The 24,182-nt window shown below is 45.5% G+C and overlaps 1 protein-coding gene and 1 pseudogene across 1 annotated transcript in view; one reads left to right on the top strand and one right to left on the bottom strand.

The window, feature by feature from the left end:
* Positions 1 to 18,600, top strand: part of LOC129495430 (basic proline-rich protein-like) — a 66,724-nt gene extending 48,124 nt beyond the window's left edge. The window contains exon 7 of the mRNA XM_055302908.1: positions 18,493 to 18,600. Within this exon, the coding sequence (XP_055158883.1) occupies positions 18,493 to 18,600 (108 nt within the window). The remainder of the gene's footprint in view (positions 1 to 18,492) is intronic.
* Positions 18,601 to 23,358: 4,758 nt separating this feature from the next.
* LOC129495382 (transcription elongation factor A protein-like 3) lies at positions 23,359 to 23,934 on the bottom strand (annotated as a pseudogene).
* Between the last annotated feature and the right edge of the window lie 248 nt (positions 23,935 to 24,182).

Below are 24,182 nucleotides of genomic sequence, written 5' to 3'. Positions count from 1 at the left end.
AGTATGATATGGGCTTTTGTTTAAAACATGTGTGAGTGGGACCCCTGGGGGCTCAGCGGTTGAATGCCTGCCTTCAGCTCAGGTCATGACCCCAGGGTCCTGGGATTGAGTCCCAGAGGGAGCCTGCTTCTCCCTCTGCCTGTGTCTCTGCCTCCCTCTGTGTCTCTCATGAATGAATAAATAAAATCTTAAGAACCCCACAGGCGTAAGAATGACTAGCTCCGGTTCCTTGTACCCTAAGCATGGCCCTGCAGAAAGCCGGAGATGGGCTAATCAATGAACAGTCAGTAGAGTCTTACACTGGGATTGTTCCCCGACAAGCCATTAGGGACACGGGACAGTTATGATCAAGGGGAAAAGGGCACAGGAGTTAATTAAATCGAATTAATGGCTTGGTTATTTTCCGGCCAGAGGTTACAAGGCCGTGGCCTCTGGGCCCGGAGGTGCTTACCTGCAGGTTTCGGCCCCTGCTCCGCGCGGGGGGGGGGGGGGGGGGGGGGGGGGGGGAGACTGGCCTCCCAGGAGCTGGACTTTTCGGGTCGAGTGTGTTCTTTGAAATGAAAGCACCTTGAAAACGTAATTCCGGTGTATTTGCAGATCCTCAGGTCCGAGGATGGATGTCAGTCTCCGCAGGCGCCCCTGCGCCGCGGGGTGGGGTGGGGAGCCCGGGGCAGTGCTGCGCTCTGGGGGGGGGGAGGGTTCGCGGCCCGGAGAGTGGGCGTGTGTGGGCAGGTGCAGGTGCGCGGGAGCCGCGCTTAGGGCTCAGGCGGGCCACCCCTCGGGCGCCCCTGCTACGCTGGGACTGGGTGGGGCGCGGGCTCTCACCTGCGGAGGCCACCTGCCCCGAGGCCACCTGCCCCAAGGCCACTTGCACCGAGGCCACCTGCCCCGAGGTCTGCACCTTTGCTCCGCGGGCCCTCGGCCACCCCTCACCTGTACCACACCTGTGGGCGCCGAGATGGGTCACTGGCCCCGCCCTGGAGGAGCTGCGCTGGGCAGGGAAGACTCCCTGGGGACCTGAGGGCCGGTGGGCCGGGCACCCCGTGCTCCGCCGCTCCCTGCCTGCGGGGTCCCCGGCTCTGCGCTGGCGGGAGGACAGGCTGTGAGACCTCCGCCGCTGTCCTGGCCTCCCTGCCCTAGTCCCCCAGGGCCACCAGGTCCCCCACCAGGGCTCAAGCATGTGTGGCGGCAGCGTGAGGGCCCCGGGGCCAGGCCAGGCCACTCCTCTAGCCGATATCATCAGGTGTGGGCCGGGGCTGGTCCTCACGTACTGGGGACAACCCAGCACATCTGAGCCTTCAGGACGGCGTGAGGCCCCGGGGCCAGGCCAGGGCCCTCCTCCAGCCGACTGTCAGGTGTGGGCCAGGTCGACCCCGAGCCCTCCCCCCACTGACGGCCTCACGTCTTCGGCGCACCTGCAACCGTCAGCCAGGGAAGGGCAGCTCCCTCATCAGGCCCCGGGCAGGGCTGCTCAGCTCCAGCCGCACTCAGGGCTGGCAGGCCACCTGCACGGTGGCAGCAGCGGCAACAGCGAGGGTCCACGGGTGCTCTCTGGGCATCTCCCGCCAGCGGCGTCGGGCTTTATGGGCACCACCATGGCCTGGATCCAACGGGGCTGACACTATTATCACCGACCCCCCCGTCAACACAGGAGGAAGCAGAGGCCTGGGAAACGGCAAAAAGTGGCCACTCAGATGCTCCAGGCCTTGACCTTGAGGGAAACTCTGGGTGTCCCCCAGGAAGCCGATGAAAGCTCCCCACCTGCGCCTCCATTTGAGTGTCGGGGGTTCCCTCTGGCTCTTCCTTCAGCAGAAGTGCTTTCTCCTTTCCTGGATGCCTGGTTGGCCTGAGGCCTGCACCTGGGAAGCTTCGGAAACCGACAGGAAGGCTCATTAGGCTGGAATCGGCGCTCAGGGGACCCCCCATCACAGCGAGCCACATTCTCAGGGGTCCTGACCGATAAACGGGGCTGGGCGGGAGCACCTAGCAGACGGGTGCAACTGCAGTTTCCTTAAGCACAGGCCTCACTGCATCTTGTCTGCAGGAAGAAGCTTTGGGACAAAGATTTGACCCCTGCTTAGCCTTCTGTTTGAGTTCCTCTTCATCAGTGGGCCAGCATGTCCTCGTGCCTCCCGGCCCCATGTACAGCTGCACTTCTAGTCCTCCCACATACGCTGGCTCTACTCCCGGCCCCCCTACTCTGCTCCAGTGACCCACGTCTCTGCTGTTACGCCAACGCCACACTGTTTTCATTACTGTCACTTTATAATACAGTTTGAAATCGAGGTATGCACTGCCTCCAGCTTTGTTCTTCTTTCTCAAGATTGCTTTGGCTCTTCAGGGTCTTGTATGTTTTTTTTTTTTGTTTGTTTGTTTGTTTGTTTGTTTGTTTTGGTTTTGGTTTTTTTCTTGTATGGTTTTATACAAATTTTAGAACTATGTATTCTATTTCTGTGAAAACGGCCAATTGGAATTTTTATAAGGATTGCGTTGAATGTGAATATTGCTTTGGGTAATATGGAAATTTTAACAATATAAATTCTTCTAATTCATAAGCATGGAATATCTCTCCATTTATATTTCTTCTTGAATTACTTTCTTTCATGTCTTATAGTTTTCGATATACCGGGTTTTACTTGCTTAAGATTATTCCTAGGTATTTTATTATTTTTAATGTGACTATAAATGGGATTTTCTATTTTTATAGTTATTTATTAGTGTATAGACATGTACCAGATTCTTGTGTATTGATTTTGTATCCTGTAACTTTACTAAACTTGCTTATTAGTTCTAACAATTTTCTTTTTAGAATTTTTTAAAGATTTTATTTATTTATTCATGAGAGACACAGAGAGAGGGAGAGAGAGAGGCAGAGACACAGGCAGAGGGAGAAGCAGACTCCATGCAGGGAGCCCGATGTGGGACTCAATCCCGGGTCTCCAGGATCAGGCCCTGGCTGAAGGCGGCGCTGAACCACCCAGGCTGCCCAGTTCTAACAATTTTCTGATGAAATCTTTTGGGCTTTCCATATATAATATCATGTCATCTGCAAATAGTGAAAGTTTTACTTCTTCCTTTCCAATTTGGATGTCTTTTGTTTCTTTTTCTTGCCTTATTTCTCTGGCTAGGACTTCCAATACTATGTGGAATAAAAATGGCAAGAGTGGACATCCTTGTCTTGTTTCAGATCCTTGAGGAAAAGCTTTTAGCTTTTCACCATTGAGTATGATGTTAGCTGTGGGGTAGTCGTATGCGACCTTCATTATGTAGAAGTCTGTTCTCTCTATACCCTCGTTGTTGAAAGTTTTTGTCACAAACGGACATCGAATTTTGTCAAGTACTTTTTCTGTGTCTATTGAGAAAAATCATATAAGTTTTATCCTTTTGTTGGTTAATGTGTTGTATCACATTGACTGATTTATGGATATTGAACCACCCTTGAATAGGGATTCAATTATCCCTGAAAATAAATATTTATCCTGAAATAAATCCCACTTGGTCGTGGTGTATGATCTTTTAAATATATTACTGAACTCAGTTTATTAATATTTGTTGAGGATTTTTGCATCTATTTTTTTCAGGGATATTGGCCTGTAACTTTTTGTTTTTGTGATGTCCTTGTCTGGTCTTAGTATTTAGGTTAATGTTGGCCTCAAAAAATGAGTTTAGAAAAGTTTCCTTCTCTTCCATTTTTTGGAAGTATATAATTGTTCATAGTCATCTCTTATAATCCTTTGTATTTCTGTGCTATCAGTTGCAACATCTATTTCATTTCTGATTTTATTTATTTGAGACCTCTTTCTTTTTATCTTGATGAATCTAGCTAAAGATTTGTCAAGGTTTTATCTTTTCAAAGATCCTGTTCTTGGTTTCATTAACCATTGTCTTTTTAGTCATCATTTCACTTATTTTTTTTTTTCATTTTACTTATTTCTACTCTAATCTTTGTTATTTCCTTCCTGCTGCTAACTTTAGACCTTGTAATTCTTTTGCTAGATCCTGGAGGTGTAAAGTTAAGTTGTTACTTTGGGATTTTTCTTGTTTCTGCAGGGAAGCATTTATTGTCATGAATTTACCTCTTATAACTTCTTTTGCTGCATCCCACTAATTTTGGTATGTTATTTTTATTTCTCTCTTGATTTCTTCATTGGCCCATTGGTTGTTCAGCAGCATGTTGTATAATCTCCACATACTTGGGAATTTTCGAGTTTTCTTCATGTAGTTAATTTCTAGTGTCTTATCATTGTGTTTAGAAAAAAATGTTTGATATTTCAGTCCTCTTAAAATTATTAAGACTTATTTTTGACCTAATATATATGATCTGTCTTGGAAAATGTTCCATAGTCACATGAGAAGAATGTATATTTTGCTCCATTTGGATAGAATTCTCTGTAAGTATCTGTTAAGTCCATCTGGTCAAGCATGCTGTTTTGGGTGATGTTTCCTTATTGATTTTCTGTCTGGATGATATGTCCATGGATGTTCGTAGGATATTTAAGTTCCTTAATATTTACTGTATTGCTGTCAATCTCTCCCTTTAGGTCTATTAATATATTTATGTGCTCTGATATAGGATGCATAAATATTTACAAATATTATATATCTTCTTTTTGGATGGACACCTTTATCATTATGTAATGCTCTTTGTCTCATTATAGTCTTTGTTTTATTATTTTTATATATTTTTTACATCTTTGAAAGTATATTTCTTCTGATATAAATATAGGTACTCCAGCTTTCTTTTGGTTTCTATTTGCATGGAATATCTTTTTTTCTATAAAGATTTTATTTATTTATTCATGAGAAACACAAACACACAGAGGCAGAGACATAGGCAGAGGGAGAAGCAGGCTCCCTGTGGGGAGTCTGATGCGGGACTTGATCTCAGGACCCTAGGATCACAACCTGAGCTGAAGGCAGACACTCAACCGCTGAGCCACCCATGTGTACCTGGAATATACTTTTCTATCCCTTCAATTTTAGTTTCTATGTTTCCTTATGTCTAAAGTGAGTCTCTTATAGGTGAGTCTTGTTTTGGGGGGGGTGTTTTTGTTTGTTTTTATCCATTCAGACACTCTATGCCTTTTTATTGGAGAATTTAGTCCATTTACATTTAAATTAATTAATGGTAGGTATGTGGTTTTTCACCATTTTGTTACTGGTTTTCTGAATGTTTTTGTAGTTCTCTGTTCCTTTTCTTGCTCTGTTCATTTGTGGCTTGATGAATTTAGTGATACTCCTTTCTCTTTTCTTTTTGTGTATTTACTATAGGTTTTTGCTTTGTCATTACCATGAGGCTTACATTCCTAATTAGAGCTATAACAATCTACTTTAAGTTGATAAAAACTTCAACTTTGATCCCACTGTAAAGCTCAACATTATCACTCTTCCCCGTCAATATTTTGTGTTGATATTTTTTTTGAGTTGGTTTTTGTTTTGTTTTTTAAAGATTTTATTTATTTATTTATTTGAAGGGGAACAAAGGGAGAGGGAGAGTCTTTTATATATATATATATTATTGGAGTCTGATTTGCCAACATACAGTATAACACCCAGTGTTCATCTCGTCAAGTGTCCCCCTCATTGCCCTTCACCCAGTCACCCTGTCCCCTGCCCACCTCCATGTTTTGTCTCCCTCTCTGATATTTCCCACTCATTTTCTCTCCTTTCCCCTATCCCTTTCACTATTTTTTATATTCCCCGTATGAGTGAAACCGTATAATGTTTGTCCTTCTCTGATTGGAGTATTGGAGGGTATTATGCTTACTTCACTCAGCATAATACCCTCCAGTTCCATCCATGTTGAAGCAAATGGTGGTATTTGTCGTTTCTGATGGCTGAATAATATCCCACAGTTTGAGGCTCCTCCCACAGTTTGGCTATTGTGGACATTGCTGCTAGAAACATTGGGGTGCAGGTGTCCTGGCGTTTCACTGCGTCTTTGGGGTAAATCCCCGGCATTGCAATTGCTGGGTCATAGGGCAGCTCTATTTTTACCTCTTTGAGGAGCCTCAACACAGTTTTCCAGAGTGGCTGCACCAGTTCCCATTCCCACCAACAGTACAAGAGGGTCCCCCTTTCTCCACATCCTCTCCAACATTTGTTGTTTCCTGTCTTGTTAATTTTCCCCATTCTCACTGGGGTGAGATGGGATCTCATTGTGGTTTTGATTTGTGTTTCCCTGATGGCCAGGGAAATGACAGAGCATTTTCTCATGTGCTTATTGGCCATGTCTATGTCTTCCTCTGTGAAATTTCTGTTCATGCCTTTTGCCCATTTCATGATTGGATTGTTTGTTTCTTGGGTGTTGAGTTTAATAAGTTCTTTGTAGATCTTGGAAACTAGCCCTTTATCTGATACGTCATTTGGAAATATCTTCTCCCATTCTGTAGGTTGTCTTGTAGTTTTGTTGACTTTTTTTTTTTTTTTTTTTTTTTTTTTGCTGTGCAGAAGCTTTTTCTCTTGCTTAAGTCCCAATAGTTCATTTTTGCTTTTGTTTCCCTTGCTTTCATAGATGTATCTTGCAAGAAGTTGCTGTGGCCAAGTTCGAAAAGGGTGTTGCCTGTGTTCTCCTCTAGGATTTTGATGGATTCTTGTCTCACATTTAGATCTTTCATCCATTTTGAGTTTATCTTTGTGTCTGGTATAAGAGAATGGTCTAGTTTCATTCCTCTGCACGTGGCTGCCCAATTTTCCCAGCACCATTTATTGAAGAAACTGTCCTTTTTCCAGTGGATAGTCTTTCCTGCTTTGTCGAATATTAGCTGACCATAGAGTTGAGGGCCCATTTCTGGATTCTCTCTTCTGTTCCATTGATCTATGTGTCTGTTTTTGTGCCAGGACCACACTGTGTTGATGATCACAGCTTTGTAGTACAACCTGAAATCCGGCACTGTGATGCCCCCAGCTCTGGGTTTCTTTTTCTTTTGCAGTATTCCCCTTGCTATTCGGGGTCTTGAGAAAGAAAATCTCAAACAGATTCCCTGCTAAGTGTGGAGACTGATACAAGGGCTCAGTCCAATGACCCTGAGATCCTGACCTGAGCTGAAACCAAGAGTTTGAACTTAACTGACTGAGCCACTGAAGAGCCCCAATGTTTTGTTTTTTGTTTGTTTGTTTGTTTTTAAATTTTTTAATTTATTTATGATAGTCACAGAGAGAGAGAGAGGCAGAGACATAGACAGAGGGAGAAGCAGGCTCCATGCACCGGGAGCCCGATGTGGGATTCGGTCCCGGGGCTCCAGGACCGCGCCCTGGGCCAAAGGCAGGTGCCAAACTGCTGCACCACCCAGGGATCCCTGATGTTTTGTTTTTGATGTCACATTTTCTCTCTTTTTATTTTGCATATTACATAACTAAATATTGTAATCATAGTTATTTTTACTACTTTTATCTTTAATTTTTTATACTACCTTTATAAGTGATTAATCAACTACCTTCACTACATATTTACATTTCCAATAGGGTTTATTCTTTTGTATGTACTCTTTTTACTAGTTAGCACCTTTTCTTTTCAGCCTAAAGAAGTCCCTTTAACTTTTCTTGTAAGTCTTATTTAATGGTGATGGACTCTTTTAGCTTTTGCTTGTCTGGAAAACTCTTTGTTTCTCCTTCAATTCTGAATGATAACTTTGCTGGATATTCTTGAATAGCAGTTTTTTTTTCTTTTAGCACCTTAAATATGTTGTGACAATTTCTTCTGGCCTGCAAAATTTCTGCTGAAAAATGTACTTATAGTTTAATGGAGGTTCCCTTGTACAGAACAAGTTATTTTTCTTTTGCTGTTTTGTAATATTTTTCCTTGTCTTTAATGTTTGATGTTTTAATTATAATGTATCTTGATGTGAGTTTCTCTGGGTTCCTCTTATTTGGAACTTTCCGGGCTTCCTTCTCTAGGTTAGGGAAGTTTTTAGCCATTATTTCTTCAAGTAAGATTTCTATCCCTTTCTCTGTCTCTTCACCTTCTAGGAGCCCGATTTTGCAAACGTTAGCCTGTTTGATGTTGTCCCATAAGTCCCTTAAGCTATCCTCATTTTTTTCCCATTCATTTTCTTTTGGTTGTGCTGATTGTGTGAGTTCCACTGTCTTGCCTTGTAGTTGACTGGTCTTTTCCTCTGCTTCATCTAGTATGCTGTTGGACTCCTCTAACTTTTCAGCTCAATTATTCTATTATTCATCTTTATGATTTCTCTTTGGTGCTTTCTTATATTTTCCTTTTCTTTGTTGAACTTCTCACTGTGTTCATCCATTCTTCTCTCCAGTTTGATGATCTTTTTATAGCCATTACTTTGAACTCTTCATCAAGTTAAATGACTTATCTCTATTTCATTAAGTTGTTGTTGTTGTTTTCTGAGGTGTTATCTTCTTATTTCATTTGGAACATAGTCCTCTGTTTCATTTGCTTGATGGTCTGTATTGGTTTTTATACAGGATAGGAAACAACCTCTTCTTGCAGTCTTAGAGGACTGGCCTCATGTAGGATATGAAACTTGTCATTCAACCCTGCCTCATTCAACCCTCAACCCTTGGGTCTTGGCTAGCTCTCAAACCTTTGTGCTTGTCCAGGCTGCCTATCATATTTTCATAGCTCCAGTATTTGATGGTGTGCCAAGTCCTATCAATGTTTCAAAAGGGAGATTCAAAACAAAAACAAAAACAAAAACAAAAACAAAAGGGAGATTCATCTCAGCACCTAGATTCAGGCTGATTGGACACAGACTTGCAGGCATCAGCTTTTTAAAGCATGGAAATATATGTAGGTGGTGGAATCACAAGTAAAAGCCCTGCTGACTACTAGAGCTGGGCAATCTGTAGGTGTTCCCTGGGCAACCATCCTAGAGATCTGAACTCCAGCTGAATGTATAATCTTTCATCTGAGTGATACCAGTGAAGGGGAGCAAGGCAAAGAGATAGCACCAAGATGGCACTCACAGCTTGTGCTTCTAGAAAGCAGTTTTTTAGCCATTCAATGTTTGACAGACCTGAAGTCTGGCCGTCAAGTCAAAGATCAGGACAAACGAAGAGGCCTTTTTTTCTTTCACAGAAAGACAGAAGGAATGTGCCTTAGTCCACTGTCTGTGCAGTGCCTTGGGGGTGGTAGCCTGCCAAGAACCATCTCTCCAATTGCCACAGGCCTGTGGGACCAAAGAATGCAAACTCCTTCACAGCCACCAGAGCCAGGTGATCGAGGGACATCCTCTGGACAGCAACCACAGAAGCCAGGGTACTAGACGTGTCTAAGCTCTCCTCCACAAGTCACTGGTGCGCTGGAATGCAGCAGAGAATGAGCGTGAGGATACCACCCAACCTCAGAGGTCTCTGGAAAGAATGACTGTCAATATCAAGATGCATATTTAATTAGATGCCTGCCTACCCCATCAGGGGGTAAGCTAGTAATAATGATTAGCTAATAGGCTGCCTTCACAGAAAAACTGAGCTCTGGGTCCATTGCCTCTAACTGTGCCCTGAGGGTAGTAGCTATTTAAGAACTCTGTTTGTTGGAGTCCTGTTGGACTCACCAGTATAAGCCCCACTGGCTACCAGAGCAAGTACTATAGAGGTGTCCCTGGAAGCAGTAGCAAAAATCAGGGTGCCAAACAGGTGTATGCACTCCCTTCTGTGTGACAACATTTATTACAGTCCCATAAGACCAGGAACACAAGCTCCCCTGACCTCCAGAGCCAGGTGATCAAGAGGCATCCCATAGATGGCAGTTGCAAAAGTTGAGGCACCAGAAACATGTAAAAGCTCCCTTAGAAGAGATACCGTGGTCTGGGACCCAGGAAAGGGAGAACTCAGAGATGGCATCCACTAGTCTCAGTTCCCAGAGAGTGTTCCAGCAGGCCCCTTGATGTCTGTGTTAAATTACGTTCCTGCCCCTCAGGCCAGTGCTTAATGTAAGCAGGCAAGCCTCCTTCACTTTAAGTCTGGGCACAGTCAGCTCCTTTTGATCTGGGAACTGGGCCAGTGAGTATGAGGGAGTAAACCCTTTTAGAGCTATAAATCCTCAGAGTCTTGTGGGCCTTGGGACATAAGCCCTATTGGTTTTCAAAATTAGATGTTTTGAGGGTCTTGTTTCTCAAGTGTATGTCTTAAAAGTTGGGAAGCCTGATAAGGGGTTCAAACATTCTGTTTCTCAGGGAGAAGCTCCAGGCTTTGAGTTCCCTCCTGGATGTGGAACCCTGTACCAGGAGTGGTCTATGGCAAGAATGTGTCCCAGCCTCTCCTTTCCATTTGAATGTGGTTTTCTTCTTGCTTGATCAATGTGTACTTATCCCTCAGTCAGCCTTCAGGTTTTTAAAAAAAGGCCTTGTTCCATATGTAGCTCTAGACTCAGTGTGTCTGGAAGGAGGTGAGTTTAGGATCTTCCTATGTCACCCTCTTGAACTGGAATTCCTATTATTTCTTTTTTAATTATTTTTTTATCTCTTTTTTAAATAACAGCTTTATCGAGATATAATTCACATGCCATACAATTCATCCATTTAAGCATATAATGCAATGCTTTTTAGTATATTCAGAGTTGTGCCACCATCTCCACAATTAATCTTAGAACATTTTAATTATCCCCCCACCCTACACACACACACACACACACACACACACACACACACACATACCGAAAATCTGTAAATTTTGGCTGTCACTCCCCACTCCCTACCCCAGGTCTAGGCAATGAAAATTTACTTTCTATCTCTATGGACTTGCCTCTTCTGGACATTTCACACAATACGTAGTCTTTTGTGCCTGGCTTTTTTTTTTTTACATAGTATACTGTTTTCAAAGGTCATCCACACTGTATTATGCATCATATTCTGTTCCTTTTTACTGATGAATAATATTCCACTATATAGATATATCATATTTTATTTATTCATCTGTTGGTAGATATTTGACGTTTCTACTTTTTAGCTATTATGAATAATGCTTTTATCTCATTGTCACTTTGATTTGAATTTCCCTTTTGGCTCATATTAGTAGTGTTTCCTATCCAGTCCGTGTACCCTGCTCAGGTGTTTCTTCTGCCCAGGAAATCATTTTCTTCTCTGCATTCCCTCAAGAGCTGTTGAACAGTCTTATCTGTGAATTAACTGTGGTATATAGATGTGCCCATCACCGTGATTATGGTGGTGGTTTCACATGGTATGCACATGCCAGAACTTACCCAATTGTATACATTTAAGTATGTGCAGTCAATTGTATATAATTTATATCTTAGTAAACCTGTCAAAACAAAACCATCAGGGTGCCTGGCTGGCTCAGTTCATAGAGCATGCCACTTCTGATCTCAGGGTTGTGAGTTTGAGCCTCATGTTGGGTATAGAGATTACTTAAGGAAAAAAAAAAGGTATGTTGGCAAATTGAATTTAAATTAAATTTTAAGAAAGGAAGCAAATAAATAATAAAAAAAAAACGATGAAAAGCAAATAACCACTGCCCCCCACCCCCAAAGTGATGATGATCCATGCCAGCTACCTCGAACAATTATATCACCTCTTCTATGAAGTTTCTGGATTCTGTTTTTGTCTGAGAGTCCCTTTGCCTGTGTGTCTTAATATTGTAAAGTGTCTCAAAATTCCTTGGGCAATAGGCCTGATATGAGAGCAGAATGGCAGATGGGTTTCTGAGAGGGTGAGGGGCTGTTTGGGGCACCAGTGGGGGAGGAAGCATGTTGGCGGGGAGGGATGAGAAGTGCCTAAACACACAGGCTCTCTGTGGCACCCTCTGGTGACAGGAGAGCCCAGGCCGTGGCTCAGAGTATTCCTACATGATGTGCTATCAGCTGCAGGGCCCTGGAGCAGCTCTGGCTCTTAGCTCTTTACATTCAAATCAGTAAATCACCCCATACTTTCAGGGACAGGTAACAAATGGTCTAAACCTAGAAACAAATCTCTATTTGAAACAATTGGAAGTTTTAATAATATCATTTAAATGTCTGTTTATGTGGCTTGACTGATAGTTTCTTATACAGAAGGCACCAATAAATGCTAATTAATAATAAATGTCAAATAATTATAAGATGATGATAAAGTCAGTATCACTTTATAATTATAATCAGGAAGATAATTAATAGTTAAACTCTAAACAAAGAATACAGAAAATAGTTCATGTAGGCTCAATTCTCTTGCAGTCTCCATTAAATTCATTGAAGAAGAAACTTTTAAAAATCAAAATAAAATTAACAATATCATATTTTAAAAAAGATTTTGTTTGTTTGTTTGTTTATTTCAGAGAAAGAGGGAGACAGAGCATGAACAAGGGGGAGGGCCAGAGGCAGAGGGAGACACAGGCTCCCTGCTGAGCAGGGAGCTGGATGTGTGGCTCCATCCCAGGACCCGGGGATCATGCCCTGCGCCAAAGGTAGATGCTCAACCACCGAGCCTCCCAGGTGCCCCTACAATATCATATTCTTGACAAATGAGTTAGGTCCTCACAAGAAAATGAAAAAACAAAAACACAATGACCTGGTCTCTAACGATGAATTACATACTGAGTTTGCAAATCAACACAAATGGTGAAAGATTTGCATGCGTTATAAATTGCTTAAACATCCATGAAGATAAGAATACTGAGGATCTAGTAAAATGTGAACATATAGATTTCTGCTATTCAGAAAATAGCACAATAAACCATAAGTAAATTTATGTACTAACTACATATGTATTAAATATATATGTGAAAACTTTATGTTAATTGAAGTTCACATAAACTTCAATTTATTATTTATTTATGAATTTTAATAATTATTTATTATTATTTATTATGAATTTTAATAATTTTTTTAAATTTCTATTTATTTATGATAGTCACAGAGAGAGAGAGAGAGAGGCAGAGACACAGGCAGAGGCAGAAGCAGGCTCCATGCACCGGGAGCCCGACGTGGGATTCGATCCCGGGTCTCCAGGATCGCGCCCTGGGCCAAAGGCAGGCGCCAAACCGCTGCGCCACCCAGGGATCCCACACATAAATGAATTTTAAAAGCCAGTAGGAATACGGACAAGAAAGTCAAATGTATATATTTTGATAAGTAACGCATTTATATAAGGTGCAGCTTGTGTCACTAAATGTGCAGTAAGGAGAAGCCAGCATCGCTGTGTGTGCTTCCGAGGCAGTTCCCGGAGCTGACAGGCCCCTCCTCCACCAACTAGCCAGGTGTGGCAGCCAGCTAACCTCTTCCTCAAACGTCTCCTGTCACCCCGAGATGACTCCCCGTCATTGGTGGTTTGTTCTCAGAGTCCTGCCCCAAGTCTCCGTCAGCTACAGTAACAGCTTCAGTTCAACAATCCCACCTATAAATCTGCTTATGCTGCTCAAATGTCAAACAATTACAGGTTCTGGAAAATCTCCCTTTTTACCCATTGGCAGCCGTGCCTTCGTGTAATGCGTCACCAATACCAGCAGAGATTTGATCACACTGTGGTGCAATGATTTACAGCTGCTTGAAAATGTCTTTTTCAAGTGCAAACAGGGCACCTGGGTGGCTCAGCAGTGGAGCATCTGCCTCCAGCCCAGGGCGTGACCCCAGGGTCCCGGGATGGAGTCCTGCGTCGGGATCCCAGCAGGGAGCCTGCTTCTCCCTCTGCCAGTGTCTCTGCCTCTCTCTCTCTCTCTCTCTCTCTCTCTCTCTCTCTCTCTCATGAATAAATAAATAAAATCTTTAAAAAATAAAAATCCAAACAATTTATTAATTTTCTGAAAGTCTCTGCATTTTATTTTTTTTAAGTCTCTGCATTTTAATAAAATGTAGTTTAAACTTCTGCTATAGACCCAGAAACTGCCTTTGATCATCGGCTCTCAGCACCAGCTACCACCTCCAGGGACCCAAGAGCCCCCTGAGGGCCGGTGTGCCAGTCCTGGTGTTTCACCCTGTGTCCCGGCCTGGCTGCAGACTCTGTGTCCGCATCTGTAACGTGGTCATAGTATAGTTCACCTGGGTTTTCCAGAGAAATTTAAAAAACCAAATAAAGATTATTTGAGTTGAAGTATCTGTAAGGTGCGGAGCACTATCTAACATGAGATCCATGGGGAGGGGAGAGGAGACAGGGAACAGAAGGGAACCAAGCAGGAAGGAAAAGGGAGAGAGTCAGGGTGCTGAGTTAAGACACCAGCACATGAGATAAATATATAGAAAAAAAATGGAATAAATATTTTTATCCTTGGAGCTTTAGTGGAGACATTCCCCCTAACACAGCAGAAGGGGACTTCTTAGGGTGAACAGCTCAGCTTTCCAAGTGCCATCTGTAGGAGGTGCTCCCGGGGATGGTAGTGGCTCCTCACAGACCAACCACCCTCAGCCATAAACTCAAGACAATATATAAGCAGCTTCGAGGAGGCACAAGATGGCCCCCAGCGCAGATCGACCCCGGGCAGAGTCTGTATTTAGAAGAGGGAGGACGCAAATTCTTGTTTCCTGTGGCTCTCAGCCTAAAGGCCAGCCGGGTCCCGGGCAGGGATAGCAGGCATTTGCATCGAAAGTCCGCAGCCGGGATCCCTGGGTGGCGCAGCGGTTTGGCGCCTGCCTTTGGCCCAGGGCGCAATCCTGGAGACCCGGGATCGAATCCCACGTCAGGCTCCCGGTGCATGGAGCCTGCTTCTCCCTCTGCCTGTGTCTCTGCCTCTCTCTCTCTATCTGTGTGATCGTCATAAATAAATCAAAATAATTAAATAAAAAATATTAAAAGAAAGTCCGCAGCCTTGCTGGTGGAGAACCAGAGAACAGAACTTGAGCAGCCCAGAGACCCTGGGAAAGGAGAAAGACAGCAAGAGGAGCCCTCAGTTCTGTGGTTGCCTAAGTCTCGTGGGACATTCCAGCTATGGGGCTTACCCGTGGGTCTCTTCGCCAGGGCAGATGCAGTTGTCAAATAATCTCACCACGGCCTAGGAGCATATTGTGATATTATTTATTCTGGAATAAGCTATGTTGAAAGAAACTGGTAATTGGTGGAAATGACTGTGCCACAGAGCACGTCGGTGTAGGCCACCGTAACATTTGATGGGAGTGAAAGTTTTAGTAACATTTTGCCGTACAAATTTTTTTTTTTGCATTGATTCAATACAACAAACTTTGAATAAAAGGCAGTCATAGTCCTCCGGGAGACGGAAGCCCCCGTGGAGCTGGCACACGAGTCTGGAGCGGTGGCCTCAGTGCCCCAGGAAGCGTCATGCCCGGAGGCACCCCCCAGAGGGCTGCACGCTCCGAGACCAGGCAGCAGCCAGCTGCTTTCCGCATGCTGTTGTCATATGTCATATGTCACAGGGTGATTTGTCACCATCGTCGCGGCCTCGGGGGGGGTGGGGGGGGCGGGGAGGCCTCCACGACCGCCGGGGTGCACGGGCTCTGCCCCAGAGGCAGGTGGGCAGCAGAGCTCTCCTCGAGTGAACCAAGGGGTGCGGCAAAGCCCAGAAACACATTCCAGAACAGCGACTTGGGCTTCAGCCTTACCCTGCTCCTGCTTCCCTAACTAGTGAGCCCAGTGCATCTGTGACGGGCTTCAGTCTACACTGGCACGGAAGTTACGTGTTTTCTCCTACAAATTAGTTGGACCATCCAAGTCTGGCAGCCCCATCACGATGCGGCGGATGCCCGGCAGAGCCACGGGACCCCTCCTGCGGGGGGCCTCAAGGTCGTGGGACTGATGCCCCATCCCAGGGGACGTCCCAAATGCCACCAGTCGTTCCCTTCACTCACCCACTGCTTCTCTCTTCCTCCCCACCCTGAGTTCCTGTTTTTGTTTCTGGCTCTTGGCCAGCTTTGGTTGGGCGCCGGTTTGGCCAGGATCCGGCTCTTTCTTCCCCACTGGCCGCAGCAGAGCCCGGGAGCCGGCTTCCCGGTTGGCCGTTAAGAGGCCCCTGTCCCCTGGGGCCAGAGCAATCCACTTGCACCGGCCGGGAGGTGACAAAGTCTGGCTTATTCGCCTGTGTTCCGTCTGTGTGCCCACCTGCCTCAAAAGGATGCTTTGGGTCCCTTAAAAAGAAGAGGGAGTCTCTGAGGGCTGCATCAGGTGAGGGCTGCATCAGGTGCATCAGGTGAGGGCTGCATCAGGTGCACCAGGTGAGGGCTGCGTCAGGTGAGGGCTGCATCAGGTGAGGGGTGCCTTCAGTGCCCGCTTCACCTGGGCTGGGGTTGTGGAAAGCAAGCTGTAAGAGCTCTGTGCTGTATGTCTCCGGCGAGACTTTTCTCCTTTTCTCTTTACCTCTCGCACCAAGCACCTGAAATATCATCTATATCAAGAGTGTAGTAATAGATTATAAAGTCTGTCACAATAAATAAACGTTCTAATTGGTTTATAGCCACTAAGAATGCTTATATAAATGTAATGTTCCCAGAATTCTCAGAAAATATAGAAACTGAATTTCTGATACTTTATTTAATGTGCTAACCTTTTAAGAGAAACTCTTTCTCCCCAAAACTTCTACCACTTTTAGCATTTTTTTTCTATAAGAAACAAAGTTAGGGATCCCTGGGTGGCTCAGCGGTTTGGCATCTGCCTTTGGCCCAGGGCGTGACCCCGGGGTCCTGGGATCGAGTCCCTTGTCGGGCTCCCTGCAGGGAGCCCGCTTCTCCCTCTGCCTGTGTCTCTGCCTCTCTCTGTGTGTCTCTCATGAATAAAAAAAATAAAATCTTAAAAAAAAGAAACAAAGTTAATATAATCAAAGTGATTAAACAAATCACTTTGTAATCACTACATTAATAAGTTTGGTTTAAAAACAGCTCATATAAAAACAAACAGCTCAAATGCTTTGTTCTTGATTTTAACTATATGAAGTATAATGCAAGTGTACATTTTATTTTTTCTTCTAAATTTAAGTTGGTTTTACCCTGAATAGATTAGATAATCTGAACTTCCTGTACTTCTTATTTTGATCAATGTTAATATTACTTCCATATGAAGTTTCAGATTTAAAAAATGTAAAATTGAGTTCAACTATATCATTCAATATATATTCATAATTCATTGAATCTGACAAGCTTTATTATACCAACAGTAATTATGTTCTGTAGAATGTTATTTTTATATATCATTTCCAAGGTCCTTAATTAACTTTAAGACTTTGCATTAATATTAAGCTAATCAATAGTTAATCTTTAAGTATTCATTTCTTCTTATTTTTATATGCCACCAAGCACTGACGCCTTTGGGCCATGTTAAAATAGGTCCATTTTTACCACTTCAATGGGTACACTTTAGGGGTTCTCTTCTGCTTGTGAGCCTCACTGACTGTGGTGGATGTGGCCCCCAGTATTCAGTCAATGCAGGGCCCCTCTCCATGTCCCTTCTGGTCCCACAGACTCCTCCATCTGCCCAATTCTGCTTCCTCCCTCTTCTACCAATGGTTTTATTGAGTTTTTTTATTGAGTTTCTTTGCTTTGGACCCTGGACACCAATGCACCCCCAGCTCGGCCTCAGCAATTGCTCAGAGGCCCCTGTGTGTGACATCGCTCAATGTTGCAGGATGGCAGGCAGTTCTCAGCCCCCATCCCCCAATCCTGTCTGTGAAATAGAAGTTAATGACTTTGGTTAACACTGATAATCAATACTGGTGACTGATACCATGCTCAGAGCAATAGTGGCAAAGAAATATGACAGTGCACTCATGGTGTGCTTTGGTTTCTGAAGGAAAAGAGATTCATTTGTCTAAAATAAAGTATTTGTTTACTCCAGAATGGGAAAGAGGAGCAACCTGAATGAAAATAGAAGATTTGGGGACACCTGGATGGCTCAGTGATTGAGCGCCTGCCTTTGGCTCAGGTCCTGACCCTGGGGTCCTGGGATCGAGTCTCACGTCGGGCTCCCTGCATGGAGCCTGCTTGTCCCTCTGCCTGGGTCTCTGCCTCTCTGTGTCTCTCATGAATAAATAAAATCCTAAAAAAGAAAAGAAAAGAAAAAAAGTAGATTTGAAGAAAGTGAGCTTCATTTTCCTTGGTTTTAAAATCCTGCAAATAATGAGTCTGAAAAGAAACAATGAATTATGTTAGAATTTTGGCAAAATTTGTTCATATTTAATGGATTTTCTGATAAGAAAGTATAAAAGTGTCTAAATTCTTTACTGCTAAATATTATATAAATGCAAGAATGAAATTTGGAGGGACACCTGGGTGGCTCAGGGGTTGAGCGTCTGCCTTCGGCCCAGAGCGTGACCCCGGGGTCCCAGGATGGAGTCCGGCGTCGGGCTCCCTGCATGGAGCCTGCTTCTCCCTCTGCCTGTGTCTCTGCCTCTCTCTCTCTCTCTCTCTCTCTCTCTCTATCATGAATAAGTAAAAAATTTAAAAAAAATCTTTAAAATCCCAGAAAGGCGAAGGCGATACCTTGCACTCAAGAGACGGGTGAGGCTTGGGAGCAGGGGGTTCCCAGTATGGAGACGGGGCGCCGGCTGACACTCGGGTTTCCGTACTAGAGGTGACGGGGCTCGCTGCACGCCAGGCCCTGCAGGCCCTGGAGGACGGGCGCCGGGCTGCGGCCCCTGGTCTGGGGTCGGCCTGGGCCCGGGCAGCCGGTGCTCGGGAGGAAGAGCCGTTATCACCACACCGAGGTCATCTTCGTCACCAAGGAGCAGCGGCCGACCTCCGTGTGCTCATGGCAGCCCCTGAGGCCCCCCTGAGGGAAGGGCTCGCGCTGCTCTCCGGGGCCAGGAGGGAAGGGGCCTCCGGCAGCCTGGAAGCCGCAGCTGGGGCACCGGAAGGCTTGGCTCTGGGCTCACGCGTCTCCTGGAGCCCGAAGGCGGACCTTGTGGCGGACGGTGAGCAGAGCGACCAGAGTGACGGGTCGGGGATACAGAGGCAGTTCCCGGGGGCCGGGCTGGAGGGTGGCCGCGGGGCCTGTGGGGTCTGTGTCTGTGGATGGCCGCGGGCCTGTGGGGTCTGTCTCCGTGGGATGGCCGCGGGGCCTGTGGGGTCTGTCTCCGTGGGATGGCCGCGGGCCTGTGGGGTCTGTGTCCGTGGGATGGCCACGGGGCCTGTGGGGTCTGTGTCCATGGGATGGCCGCGGGGCCTGTGGGGTCTGTCTCCGTGGGATGGCCGCGGGGCCTGTGGGGTCTGTCTCCGTGGGATGGCCGCGGGGCCTGTGGGGTCTGTCTCCGTGGGATGGCCGCGGGGCCTGTGGGGTCTGTGTCCGTGGGATGGCCGCGGGGCCTGTGGGGTCTGTCTCCGTGGGATGGCCGCGGGGCCTGTGGGGTCTGTCTCCGTGGGATGGCCGCGGGGCCTGTGGGGTCTGTGTCCGTGGGATGGCCGCGGGGCCTGTGGGGTCTGTCTCCGTGGGATGGCCGCGGGGCCTGTGGGGTCTGTCTCCGTGGGATGGCCGCGGGGCCTGTGGGGTCTGTGTCCGTGGGATGGCCGCGGGGCCTGTGGGGTCTGTGTCCGTGGGATGGCCGCGGGGCCTGTGGGGTCTGTCTCCGTGGGATGGCCGCGGGGCCTGTGGGGTCTGTCTCCGTGGGATGGCCGCGGGGCCTGTGGGGTCTGTGTCCATGGGATGGCCGCGGGGCCTGTGGGGTCTGTGTCCGTGGGATGGCCGCGGGGCCTGTGGGGTCTGTCTCCGTGGGATGGCCGCGGGGCCTGTGGGGTCTGTCTCCGTGGGATGGCCGCGGGGCCTGTGGGGTCTGTGTCCGTGGGATGGCCGCGGGGCCTGTGGGGTCTGTCTCCGTGGGATGGCCGCGGGGCCTGTGGGGTCTGTGTCCGTGGGATGGCCGCGGGGCCTGTGGGGTCTGTGTCCGTGGGATGGCCGCGGGGCCTGTGGGGTCTGTCCGTGACCGGGTGTGGGTCTGGTCCGAGGCGAGGGCCTATGGGTCTGTCTCTGTGGGATGGCCACGGGGGCCTGTGGGGTCTGTCTCCATGGGATGGCCGCGGGGGCCTGTGGGGTCTGTCTCTATGGGATGGCCACGGGGGCCTGTGGGGTCTGTCTCCATGGGAACTGGTCTGGAGCTCAGTCACCTTCCTCCCAGCGGCGGGGCGGCTTGTAAACCCCACATCCCGCTGGGAAGCAGCAGCCGGGCTTGCACACGATGGTTCTTCATAAACGTCAGGAGCACAGAGGCTTCCCTCTTCTCCGGTCAACGTCTCCTCTGTAGTATTTTCCTACATCTGGGGTTTCCGTGAGCCCAGTAGCCATTCAAGTGGGCTGCTCCCTAACAGCTTGGAGCTAGGCAGCCAGGTTCATGTTCCCGCTTTTCCTGTCCTACCTCTGTTTCCGAGGGTTGGGTAGGAGCCTGGCTCCGGGGCCTTCCCTTCTTTCCCGGTGTCACCCCGTCTGCCCCGAACTGGTTGCGACGTCATTCATAGGACCCCAAGGACCGTGGAATGCCCCCTCCTCAGTGGGCTGCGCAGCAAAGCTGAGCAGATTCCTCTGTGGGTTTAGTGTCCCGGCCTCGGAGAAGAGCACAGGGAAGAACTTTGAGGCCTCTAGAGGGTAAAGGCTATTTGGAAGTGCAGTCCCTGAGTCCTCGTGCAATGCCCAAAGTGGTTAACGTCCTGGCCTCATCCATGACGACAGGTGGAGCCCTAGGTCTGCCGACAGACAATGAGGGCCCGACCTGGCTTAACACACAGGGCACCTGCGTCAAGGAATCAGCCCGGCCTTCCCGCCTTAGGGGCAACACTGGCAGGTAACTTATTAGGGGGCCTGTTACGCAAAGAACGACACCAAACTTGTAAATAGGAAGACAGCTGACAGCCTGTTCTCTTTTTTAAAAAAAGATGAAAGTTGCTGGAGGGTAGTGCATGGGGGGAAAGGGTAATTGGGTGATGGGCATTAAAGAGGGCACTTAATATAATGAGTACTAAGTATTATATGCAACGGATGAATATATAAATTCTACCCCTTAAACTAAGATATGTTAAGAAAATGGACTTTATAAAATAATTTTTAAAAAGCAAGTATACATAGGGGGAATATTAGAAAGTGACCATACCTGCCCAATGAAAGGCTCAGAAAAGACCTGAGAAACCCTTAAATTTACACCTCAGGTTGATCCTTGCCACAAAGAAAACCTTCAAGAACCAAAAATAAAGAAAAACAGCAATAAAACTCAGCAAATCCTGGGGGGAAGGGGAGAATCTGATCTCCAGAATACCACATTGTTAGAGTCAGTGTTCCGTGTTGAATAACAACCAAAAAAAAAAAAAATCAAAAGGTGCACAAAGAAACAGGAAACTATGGCCCATTCAGAGGAAAGAAAATAAATAAACAGATAAAATAAATCAAACTATGGCAGGACACCTGGGTGTCTCAGTTGGTGAAGCTTCCAACTCTTGATCTCAGCTCAGGTCTTGATCTCCAGGTCGTAAGTTGAAGCTCTGCATTGCACTCTATGCTGGCCTCAGGCCTACTTAAAAACAAACAAACAAACAACAACAAAACCAGTGTTGTGTATACTAGACCTGGTGGAAGGTATACCAGACAACGCTATCTAAAAGATGCTCAAAGAATTAAAGGAAGATATGGGTACAGTCTAGAAAATGTGTGAACAAAATATTGATGAAGAGACCGAAAACCTAAAAAGAAACTGAAAATAAATTCTGGAGCTGCAAATTCAATGACTGAAATGAAAAATTGTCTAGAGAGAGTTCTAGACAGATTTCAGCAGGCAAAAGAAAGAATCTGAACTTGAATATAGGACAATGGAGATTACTAAATTTGAGGACCTGAAAGAAAAAAAGATCAAAGAAGTGTGAATAGAACCTGAGAGACTCATTGGACATCGCCCAATGGACCAACATACATGTTGTGGGAGTCCCAGGCAGAGGAGAGAGAAACGAGTAGAGAGGATATTTAAAGAAATAATGGCTGAAAGCTTCCCAAATGTAATGTAAGACATGTTTATAAACATCTAAGAAACTCTGTGAACTTTGAGTTGGATGAACTCATAAAGATTGACACTGAGAATCAATATAATAAATCTTTCAAAAGACAATAAGAGAATCTTGAAAGCAGCAAGAAAGTAGAGAATTAATATAAACGAATGTTCTTAATAAGATTTTTGGCAGATTTCTCATCAGAAACTTAGGAAGCTAGAAAGCAGTGGGCTGATATATTCAAGTTGCTAAAAGAAAAAAAAACTGTCAATTAAGAGTCCTATATCTGGCAAAACTGTCCTTCAAATGTAAGGGAGAAATTAAGACATTCCCAGATAAACAGGAGTTGAGGATGTATATGACCACTAATCTTGCCCTACAAGAAATGTTTGAGTGTGTCCTGCAAGATAGAATGAAGACTGTAACCTTAAAGCCATATGAAAACATAAAGATCTCAATAATGGTAAATACATGAGTAATTGTGAAAGCTAGTATTATTGTAACAATGGCTTGTAATTCTACTTTTCTTTTGAATATGATTTTTAAAAAATAATACATTAAAAAAAACCCTAAAAATGTGCAAGCTACTATTATTGTAACTTTGGTTTGTAACTCCAAATTTTGTTTGTAGACAATTTAAAACACTAATGCATTTAAAGAATTATTAGCTTATATTTGGGGGCATACAATGTATAAAGATGTTATTTAGTGACATCAATTATCAAAAGGGTGGGGCACCTGGGAAGCTCCGTGGTTGAGCATCTATCTGCCTTTGGCTCAGGGAGTGATCCCAGGGTCCTGGAACTAAGTCCCACATTGGGCTCCCGCATGGAGCCTGCTTCTCCCTCTGCTTATGTATCTGCCTCTCTCTCTTTGTCTCTCATGAATAAATAAATCTTTCTTAAAAAAAAATGGGTGAAGACAGAGCTGTAGAGGAGCAGAGTTTTTATATGTAATTACTGAAGTTAAGCTGTTATAAATTCAAATCAGAGTGTTATAACTTTAGGATGCTAAATGTAATCCCCATGGTAACCATAGAGAAAAATAGCTACAGAATATATACAAAAGGAAATGAAAGAAGAATTTAAACACTTCACTACAAAAAAAATCAAAGATGAAAGAATAGTAATAATATAAGGCAAATGGCAAATTGTTTTATCAAATAGAAAAATGACAGCTGTAAGTTCCTCCTTATCAGTAATTACTTGAAATGTAAAGATATTAAACTCTCCAGTCAAAAGACAGAGGTAGGCAGGATGTATAAAAACCATGTGATCCAACTCTATTCTGTGTACAATAGACTCACTTTGTCTTGTGTGTATGGGGTTCTGAAACTGTGTTTCATTTACTGTCATTTTACGATGTACCATGAACATCTCCTCCATGCATGCAGTAGGAGTCCCCTATTGACAGACCAGACACTCTGGTTGGATCAAAAGGCTGCTGGCAACAAGAGCGACACCTACAGCAAAGTGTCAGCTTAACGTTAAAGCTCTTAGCCTGGAAAATGCCTGCCAGGGCAGCATGGTCACCAATATCCTCATCAGGGAAATTGGAATCAAAGGCCAAAGGCATTAAAGATATGGGATATTATTTAGGCTCCTTTGGCCCTGACCTCTGCCCCTCAGTCTTCTGACGCCCTTGGGGTGAATGGATCTTGTACATCTCTTTGTGTCCAATGGAAAAAACCCATTTTCTGTTTTTTCCTTAGCTCTTGCTGGGTCCTTGACATATCTCCACATTCTCTCATCATCTACTTACTTTTCCTGTAAGTCTTCCTGATGGTCCTTGGGGGAATCACCTATCCTCCCATTTCTCCTTTTGCTGTTCTGGGCACATAATCTTCAGATTAGTGCTTTTTGGCAGCTCAAGGCTCCTTCATAGCCTCTGCCAGGGATTTTGGCTTCCTCTCACTATGTGGTTTTTCTCTCATTGCCAGACTTACCCTGCTTTTCTTGCTTCCTCTCACCTTCTGGTTTGTCACCATCTGGCTCTCTCTCATTCTGGAGCTCTCCCTCATGCTCTGGCTTCCCTTCCACTTCCAGCTTTTCTTCTTTACCCGATTTTCCTTCATCTTCAGGTTCTGCTTCATCTTCTGGCTTTCCATCGATTTCTACTATTCCTTTATTTTCACTGTAGAGTTTTTCCATGTTGATATTTCGCCTTCTTTTCTTGTTCTGCATGGATTCTGGACAGGTTCTTTCTCCTCTTCTAGCCTTGCCGAATGCTGGGGACAGACACAAAAACCTGCAGGCACAGGGCAGGCCTCTGCCTCTTCAGGCTCACTGAAGCCCCCTCACCCACCACTAGGGCAGTGGCAGGAGCTGGTTCCATGCAGGCAACAGGAGTGGACAGTGCAGAGGGAGGACAATAGGGCCAGTGAGCAGACTACAATGGA

The sequence above is a fragment of the Nyctereutes procyonoides genome, unplaced genomic scaffold (assembly GCF_905146905.1).
Source record: "Nyctereutes procyonoides isolate TBG_1078 unplaced genomic scaffold, NYPRO_anot_genome, whole genome shotgun sequence".
In the NCBI taxonomy this organism is placed as follows: domain Eukaryota; kingdom Metazoa; phylum Chordata; class Mammalia; order Carnivora; family Canidae; genus Nyctereutes; species Nyctereutes procyonoides.
This window is presented reverse-complemented; position numbering and strand designations above follow the sequence as displayed.